This window comes from Leptosomus discolor, chromosome 7 (assembly GCF_034619465.1).
Source record: "Leptosomus discolor isolate bLepDis1 chromosome 7, bLepDis1.hap2, whole genome shotgun sequence".
In the NCBI taxonomy this organism is placed as follows: domain Eukaryota; kingdom Metazoa; phylum Chordata; class Aves; order Leptosomiformes; family Leptosomidae; genus Leptosomus; species Leptosomus discolor.
Window position 1 is genome coordinate 65986644 of NC_141397.1, and position 9672 is coordinate 65996315.

General features: G+C 53.6%; 1 protein-coding gene across 1 annotated transcript; it reads right to left on the reverse strand.

Moving 5' to 3' along the window:
* Window positions 1-900: 900 nt before the first annotated feature.
* Window positions 901-9545, reverse strand: SELENOT (selenoprotein T). The gene is made up of 6 exons (XM_086468220.1): window positions 9406-9545; window positions 7848-7958; window positions 6618-6744; window positions 5048-5135; window positions 3456-3607; window positions 901-1711 (listed from the first exon to the last, which is right to left on the reverse strand). The coding sequence occupies exons 1-5, from the start codon at window positions 9543-9545 to the stop codon at window positions 3483-3485; spliced, it is 591 nt and encodes a 196-aa protein (XP_086324346.1). The 3' UTR covers window positions 901-1711; window positions 3456-3482.
* Between the last annotated feature and the right edge of the window lie 127 nt (window positions 9546-9672).

The following is a 9672-nucleotide window of genomic DNA, read 5'->3' on the forward strand; positions in this document are numbered from 1 at the left end:
GGCGATTTCAGAGCTTTCCAAAAGCTGGAGTGCAGGACAGACCCCCCCACACCAGAGCAGCGTCCTGCTGCCACACGGCCCTGCTCCTGGGAAACTGCAGGTTCAGGCAAAAATCTTTGATTAAATAACTTCTAGATTCTAAATCGTTGATTTAGAAAGACTTAAATCACACCTGCGAGTCTGATTTTGACCTGTATGCCACTGCAATCCCGGTTTTTAGCAGGGTTATAAGCAGGTTACATGTGATTTACACCAGCACGACACAAGACCTGCTCACAGACCTCTGCTGCAAACGGCTTATGTGTAACAGCCCGTTTCTCTGCACTCGCAGTGGGAAACAAGTCCCTTTTCTGTCCTCCCCTAGTCCGTGCCCAGCTCACAGCAACTCCACCAGACTGGCATCATCTACCCTTGTGCTTAACAAGCCAAGACCAACAAGTCTGAATTTGCCCCTCAGGTTCATTATTTAGTATCCATTTTGCACGCCGGTGGAATCAATCAAGTGTTCAAACGGGGCTTTTGTGGATAAATGGGTCTTTACACCTTCATTTCAGTTATGAAGTAGCATCGCACAGGAGGGGAGCGCAAAAAGCTGCAATTTTAAGTCCCAGACAACACGCGGCTCTCCGTTTCCACACCACCGTTCCGTTCCTCGGGCTGGGAGTGCTCCATGAACGGCGATTGCGGGGCTCAGCCCAGCCCGTCAGAACAAGCCCGTGCGGCCCAGCCAACACCCCGGAGCGAGCACGGACAGGACCAAACCGCTGCCCAGCCTGCGCCCCAACCAAAAACCTTCTGGTGCCTTTAAGGGACACTCGCACTCCGACAGGCCATGGGGAGGGGAGGGGCAGCAAGCAAAGGGAGGCTGTTGGGCCTCAGACAAGACAAACACAGGATCGATGACTTTGGAAAGTAGGCGTTTTATGCATTTTTTTCAACTGCAGTTCTAGGAATGTCCATCAGCGACTCAAACAAGGTACTTCACACAGTTAATGAGAACCCTTTATTTAAATTAACTTTCTTGGTTTCTCTTTCAGACAGTAGGAAGGCCCAGCTTTTCATCTCTTCAGAGCGGTCAAGGACAAACCTTGAGCGGGCCAGCACAACTGAAAGAGCAGCTGATCTTAATTCTCACTGAAGTCACAAAACGATGTAACTACTCCGCATATAATTTTGTTTATATAATTTAGTATATAATGCACTGTTCAACTCTGCCATAGATTTTGAAAAATATACAAACCTGCTTTAACCACATCAGAGATACCCGACAGACAGCTGTCAATTACTTAACAGTTTGGGACAATACCAGACACTCCTATAACTTCATTTTAAACTACAAAAAGAACATAAATTCATAGAAAATACAACGGATTAAACAAACTTTTTTTTCCAAGGAAAAATTAGGTATCAACTCAATCTGCCATCGTGTGAAACATGAATATAAAATAAGTTACAATTAGTAATGCCTGCATTGCTGAGCTATGAACTGGTCGAATGAAATCTTAAAAAAACTATACAGTATTATTGCACTCCATGGCTGTGCAGTATCTGGGAACGCGCCAGCACTGAAAGGGGTCTTTCATTAAGTTTTTTTCAGGAGGCCCAACGCGGCTGCGAGAGAAGCATCCAGTCTGTACTAACAGCGGGCTGTCTTCAGTACAGGCCTTCATGGGTCCGAGCCGCGTGGCCCTGGGAAACCGCCACTTAATGCCTGCAAACGGAGACACAAGCGTTACAGTCGGCGACGGCTCCCGCGCCAAGCGAGCCAACCAGCTCCAGCGCCGCCGGGGCAGGGACCTGCCAGGGGACAGCGGGGCACCGGGCAGCGAGACCCCAGCGACGAGCCCTGTCTCTCGGGAGGCTGCAATTCGTGGCAGGAGCGCGCTGCTCCTACTCTGTTCTGGGCGACTGCCGACGGGGACACCGCCGGAGGGACGGTGCGCTGGCATGAACCGACCCAAGGGGACGTTAAAACGTGACGTCACCAAGTCTCACTGTCAGACCCTCCTGCCCGCGGCGCTACTCCCCACGTGGATGGGAACGCAACCGAATGGGGGCTGATGCTGTTTTTCAACCCTTATCCCACTAAGGAAAGTTCTACGTAGAACAGGCTCAGCGCGCTTTGTGAGCTCACAAGTGACATCAATCCACTTCGCAACACAGAACACCGCCCGAGACCCCCAAGCCCATACGCGTCGGGTGTTGGGCTTCAGCGAGCCCATCTGAGAAGCGCAGGAAGCACCAAACTTTTTAATACTAAATAATATTTTAAAAATATGAAACAACTTATGTCACAAACGAGATGACCTTCGCTGAATTCCTAGGACAAGCCAGATTTAACTGAACGGACAGGACCCGCCTGCAGGAATTGCAAGTCAACTGTCCCTCACATTCCCTCTGAGGCAGCGATCTCTCCAAACTGCTCTCCCCACTCCAGGGAGCCGCCGGCGCGCCAACAGAGGGAGAGACTGACAGGGTGAAAAAGGGAAGCCCGAGCCCTGAAGCAGCAAGAAACAGCAGAGCGAGCCCCGGGCGCAGCACGGGGTTTCCTACTGGCAGCCAGACTGCCTGGCACGGCGGGGGAGCTCCGGCCACCCCAGCGCCCGCCACCGTGCGCCACGTCCCCGCTAATGTAAACACGGACTGGCAGAGGCTGCACCACGTTAAAGGGCGCCCCAAAGGAAACCTGTGCGGGAGACTGGGGGGGTCTGCCACTGCAGACTGGGGGGGGTCTGGCGGCAAGGTAACGCCAACAAACCGGCCTCTCAACCCAAAGGGTCCTTGCGCCAAGAACGGCGCCGCAGCAGATCAAGGCTTCGCTAAAGTGCTCTCCCAAGCATCAACTGCCCCTGTTTGCCCAAGACAGCCTGCCTGTAGCCCATCCGTGTTCCTGGGAACAATCCCAAGCTCAGTGTTTTGGAAGCCACAGGTGACGTGGGAACATGGAATTAGTTTGTGACAAAACACCCAAGCACGGATGCGAACCCTCTGCTCCTCACGGTCAGGGAGCGCTGCGACAGGTTAGAGCAGCATCGCACACGGGCGGGAGCGAGGACACGTTCCGCTTTGAGGGCCGTGCAATGCAACCAGGTGACGAGTCACAGAGAAATCCTTGACGCACAGGCCGTTTTACGGCAGGTAAGGCAGCGAGTTCGCTGATCTCCACGCAACACGGCTCCCTAGCTTAAGGCCTCCTGCATGCAGGGACACGTCGCTTCTGCCCGAGGGAACGCCAGCGTGCAGCGCTGGAACAGGAAGAACCAGCCCCAAACCAAAACCTCCCACCAAAACGGTACCTGTGAAATCACACAGGCCTATTTACTTCAAGTCACTAGAGCTGGTTCTCCAGCAACACCCTTTCAAATGGACAAATACAGGATTACGGTGTTCAACCTGGAACACACAGCCCTTCACATCCGAGTCAATGGACCGCTGGTAGCTGGAAGAAGACTTACAAGAAGTTTCAGTGCTGATAGATGGGGCTATGATCGATGATGAGGCATTGACTCCATGTGCACATTGAGCTTCATTTCGTTATCAAGAATTTGCACAAGCTGCTGCATGGAAGGAAGGTGGCCAGACTCTAGCTTAGACCACACTGGAACATCTATCACAAAACACAGGGAGGGGAGAAAAGCACCGTTACACTGATAGAGTCAGAAAACACGTCGGGCTACTTTAAACATGAAACTTGAAAGATCTAGGAAGCTATGCAAGTCAGTACTGCTTTATATGGAGGAAAATATCTGGGTCAGCAATGCTCAAAGCCTCTGGCTATGCTAAAACCCAGTCCGACTAGGAGCACAAAGAGGCTGATGCTTCCATTCAGAAGTACACCACAGGGATTTAGAGGTTCAAAATATCCATTAACAGAATGTCTAAAAATAAGATTAGTGAGCGGCAGAAGAGCACACAAGAGTTTTTAAATCATTGCTAAATCTTTGAAACTTGTGGGTGTCGCTCATCTTCATCCAAGGCTGACCCCTGAAAGTTCTGCTTACCAAGATCTGCCTTGGAAGGTTCCACTCCGAGCAGCTGCAACCATTATTCTGCTCCCCGCCCCCCACCCTGGCAATACAAAAGGCAGCACAGCCCAGGAGTCCTTCAGGGTAAACACAGGTTCAGGTCTGACGTTGACAGACACTCCCTCAATGTCCCTCACTACTAGAGCACTTCATGAACCCACACTGAAAAACACCTCCACAAAACAAAAGCCACGCTGGAACCACGCTGCCCAAAACATGAACCAGAACTTACAGAAGTCCAGGCGTGACCGTTCAGCCCCAGGAAGGCTCTGCTGCCAACCCTAACCTGAGACTGAGGACTAGGAGCGCATCGTGTTCAAGTACTCCGATGCGATACAGCCAGCCTTTAAAAGGTTCTGCAGCGTACGGCTTGACTTGGAGCGCTCTACCGAAATGCGCCCTGCACCATCATAAATACAGATTAGAGCGCAGAGCCCATCACATACTCGTACACGGTGCCTGGAAAATTCTGTACTCCATCAAGCTTACATCATCTGTAAAACCATAAAATTATTTGAAGGCAAAAGGTCCACACTCTTAACCTGAAAAATCAGTATTGCTGCCCACTGGCACCGAAAATCTGGGAGCAGCCACGGATGCAATAGGATTCTGAGGCTAAACCACATCAGAAACACGACAGGGAAAGCAGCTATTAACTGGAGAGTACGCCTCCCTAACTGATCATTTCTTTCCTAATGCACACCCCATGCAAAGAAAGGACGTAACACAGGTACTCCAAGTAACAAGCATTCCTCTCAGCTGTTTTTTATGCAGCTATTTTAAAACAGACGGAACTGGCATCTGTGTAAACTGCCTTGTGAGACTTCTATGGTTGTCATTTGTTGTGGTATCTAACACCTGGAGTTTCAAACCGCACAGCAGCTACCACACACCACCAGATTCTGAAACACACCACATCTCCTCACGCCACCACCCCCCCCCCACATACAACAGCTCCCACAAATCTGTCTGCACCCATGCAACGCCACGCGAGCCCCTTAAACAGAAAGCTCTCGGCTCACCATTCAACGTGATTTCAAATGCACCCGTTGACATACACTGGTTCTCAATCATGTTGCTCAGGAAGAAGACCATCATACAAGCATAAACCTAGAAGAGAACAGAGAGAATCCCCGACACTTCAGCCACACGAGCCACAACTTTGTTTATTCACTCTGGAAGTTTACGGGTGTCTTTGAACTCCCCTCTGCAGCTTATCAAGTGCTCTCCCAACCGCACCAGCACGCTCTTTTCGCCCTCTTTTTCAGAGGGCTGTGCACGTCGCCCTCCCTAGGTAGGTATCAAAACAGCTCTGAAACCACCCAACTCACACCACGTGCCACCTCCCGCTCCGTTCCTCCACGAGTCGGTGCCCGCCCCAGCAGCCAGCCCGCAGGAGCATGCGGCTGTGACAGCCCTTGCAGGACAGCGAGGGAACACACCCGCTCCTGCACACGGCCAGAGGAACGCCTCGGGTCAGAGCCGCAGCCCTCGGCACAAACAGCACAGCGAGCCGCACCGCGCTGGCCCGCAGGAGCTGCCCACCCGCCAGCATTTCTTCACAGTACACATCCGGATTTGGCTGTGCTCTGGTGCCTCCCAACTGGTGCCCTATCGGGATGAAATGACGCCATCTCCAGGCACGCAGCATCTCCCCCCGCCCCTCGCCAGCACCTCTGTAACCCCCTTCGCAGGCGCAGGGGCACAGGCACAGGGTTACTGCAACACCGGAGCGTTTAGCATGGGGGGCCGCTCGCCGCTCGCACCGCCACAGCTCACAGGCGTACCGCGGCCAGCCCAGCTCGGCAGCATACCCGGCCCGTTGAATTACACAGGATATATCACAGCTTCTGCACGGCCAGACTGACTGGTGAGAGACCCAGCACGCTGCTAGCTCAGTTGGAGGGTCTGTGCAGCGATAAAACAGGGTAATAAAACCTATAAATTGCGTTTGGTTAGTAAAATAAATCTGGAATAAGGTTACTGTAAGTCGGAGCATGACACCACCCATCTGTTAGCACCACCAGTACTGGCTTGCAGGGGGATACTCATTCCACATGGCACAGTCTGTCGTGCCTGAATATGCTCTGCACAAACACCCACAAAGTTTCAGCTTGATTCTTCTAACCACCATCTAATTGCATGGCTAATCTATTAAAAGTCTGCTAAAAGCAACAACTGCAAAATAGTTACGAGACAACAGAAAAGGGAAGCTGTAATTTTAACACCAATGACACCGGCTTGAAACTCTACTCTCAAGCCCTAAAAAAACCCAAACAAACAACAGACATCTTTTATCATCTTTGTCAGTAACGTTAACCTTGGCTGTCCCGCTGCAGCATGATCAGCTTGGGAAGAGAGGGGTCGAGAATCAAACCTGGGCCTGTCAAAACCATGAAGCACTACTGTTAAGAACAACTGGGCTACGCTAAAACTCTCAGGTATCTTTAGTCAGAGAAGCCTAAAGGTCGTGTCAAGGCCGCAGCGCCCGAAAGCCACACCCATAACAGTGGCGACGTGCTCGCGGAGGACTCTCAGGAAGGCATTCGAAAACTGCTTTTTCCAAGTAAAAGAGGAAAGTATTCCGTTTACCTTATTTTCTTGGCCCCACTGCCAGATGCTTGGAGCTTGCATGCCAAAGAAAGCAAATGGATCCTTGCCAACGATTATTAAGCCTATTAATACTAGTTTGAAGACGGACAGGAAGGATGCTATGTGCCTGCCAAAAGACAACACATAAAAGTCACTTAGAAGGTTCAGTTACCACCACTATACAGCTATAATTCATCTAATTAGAAGAATTTTAACAGTATACAATCAAGTGTTTCAGAGGAAATACAAAAGTTTTCAGCAAGTTTCTCTCGCTGTAAAACAAAAGGCAAAACCAAGCCAAACCAGCCGCCCACACCGACAACAGCCCACCTCCGCAGCAGGACGCCATTCCTGCACACCCTGCAGGCAGGTGTGGGTTTTTCTAAGCAGGCCTCAAATAGAAATTTGCTTTCAACTTATCCGTGACTAAGCTGGATAATGCATTCAGTTCCCTGAAGTTGTTCTGTGTTATAGACGTGTTTCACTGACATGCGCTGCTTCCTCGTGAAGCATCTTCCCAGCAGACGCAGAAAACCCCAGTTTTTTGTAAGAATTAAACCTATGGCCAGAGAGCAAATTAACACTGAGGTATTCCAACCTGTATCATTCTTACCACTGTAATTACTGCAGTAATTGGGTCAAGAAGTGGTTCAGAAGCCACCATGGTAACTACAGCATCACTCTCTAGCACGTACACAACGGTTTAAGTAACAGGAGCTTTGTGTTTTCTGTTTCTCCAGATTTCCTTGGGCTTCCCCACCCACCCCCAAACTGCAGTCAAGGACATCCTTCCTGGTGGTCTCCCTGGTGAGGTTAGCTCTGCCCTGACTTAGGTGTTAAAAAAACCCTGTTCCCTCCTCTGCAACCTTAAACTATCACAGGAATTTGTCACTAAGTGCGTAACCCTGAGCCACAAATGTGAATTTATGTCCAGACACATCATGAAGGAAAGCTGGAAACATCCACCGTGAAAAAAAGTCCATTACATCATTTAGTTTAGATGGGAACATGACAGGCCTCATCACACAGACACCCGAATGGCAATACTTGCACAGTAAACGAAGGTGGCTTTCTGGAAGGGAGAGGATAACCAAGCTTGTCTGTAACCGTAACGGAAAAATCCCTTCCATTTTCAATATTATTTAAGTGTAAATGCACACCTCCACTGCTCCCCACGCTGAGCGCACCTCCTGGAAAAAAGATGACCAGCACTGTCAGCCGTTTGCTTACCTATATATAGGTTGTGGAAGGTAGTTCTCCCCTTCGATGCGGATGTCTGGGTACCGCTGGCTGATAACCCGCATGTACTCCTCAAACACCCGCCTGTAGCCTCAGGAGACACTAAAGGCAGACAGGGAGCGTCACTGAATCTGGAGCGCTGTATGCAAGCGCCGCTGCTCAGCCGGCAGCACCGGTACCCGCGCTGCTCAGAACCCCCCCAGTTCAAAACAAAACTAAAATTCTTCGTGCCGAGGAAGACAACTGATGCGCAGCTGAGCTACACGCCACAGGGAGCTGGCCAGGCCCTTGGATTTATGCACACCTCTCGCGTGCTAGTGCGGACACGATGTTTCGGTAAAGTCCACTGAGCAAGGAATTACTTCTTTCCTCCCTAAAAAGCTGCCAAGTCAGAAAGTCAGCGTAAACTTCACCTTGCTCCGTGTCCAAAAGGAGTAGTTTCACAATGCCGTTTCGATCCGCACTCGTTCAATCTAACTCGCTCTGGGACTGCCCCCGCCAGGTAACGCCTCCCAGTTCTCTCTCCAGACCCCCCACGCAGGAGTTAAGCGCCACAGAGCCGTGCTTCGGCTCACCTTCCTACCAGCTGCCTCTGTCGTAACTGACCCTCAGCTCGCAGACAAGGATCAAACCAAGACCTTTCTACTGCTCAGGCCTTTCGCCGTGCCCACAGATCCCCGGACACAACCGGGACCAGGCCCTGCTCCGGGAACCGCAGCGGATACTCTCGTCCCCTCCCCGCCGCCGAGGCCCCGGAGCCGCGGCGGGTCGCTCCCGCCCGGTGCACGGAGCTCTGGGGGCGGCTGCGGCGCTGCCCCACCCCCCCAACCCCCCCCGCCCTCGAGCACCCCACGAACACGGCTGACAGGCGCTGAAAGCTTTTTTTTTCCCCGCCAACAAGCTGCATGTGCTGGACCTGCCCCACCCCTCCCTCCTCCCGCTCCGCTCCGAGCGGCTGACACCACCCGCGCTGCTCTCAGAGCGACAGAAAGGCGCCTGATCCCCCCGACCGCCAGCAACGCCCTCTTTAAAAAAAAAAAAAAAAAAAGAAACAAACAAAACCCTTCATTACAGTCTCTGCTGACATATCAACTCCTCCTAAACGCAACCTCAAGCCACTGAACTGCCAGCTCTTATGTTAAAAGGGCCCGAAAAGAGCGTTTTCATCGCGGGTCGCCATTTTCCCCGAGTCCTGCCCTCCTGCCCGGGGAGCGCCGCCGCCCCACAGCCCGCCCGAGGCCCCGGCGCAGGGGACCCCGCGGCCCCGGGAAGCGAGGGCCGGTGCTCCCGCCTCCCCACCGCCTCCCCGCTCCCGATTCTCGCCGCCGCCGCCAGCCCCGCCCGCGGAGCAGGGCCGGCCCGGCCGCATCCCGCGCCCCAGCCGGGGTCGGGCGGCCCGCGGCGCCTCGGCCGCCCGCCCGGGGCGCTCCCCCGCGGACGGGAGGCGCGAGCGAAGCCGGACCCGGCCGCCGCAGCGCTAAGGGGAGGACGGGGAGGCGGCGGGAGGCGCAGGCCCGGCCGGCGCCGCCATCTTGCCGGCGGCCCTCACCAGATCTGGAACTTGAGCAGCGGCCCGGTGGCGTAGGCCATGCGCAGCTTCTTGGCCGGCAGGCCGCCCTGCTCCGCCGCGCCGCCGCCCGGCCCCGCCAGCGCCAGCAGCAGCACCGCCACCACCGCCGCCGCCCGCATCTCGCCGCCGCCGCCGCGGAAGCGCGCCAGCCGCCGCACCAAGGTCACGCGAGCGCCGCCCCGCTCCGCGCAGGCGCCGCCGGCCACGTGACGCCCGCCAGGCCCCGCCCCCGGCGCGTCCGTCCCG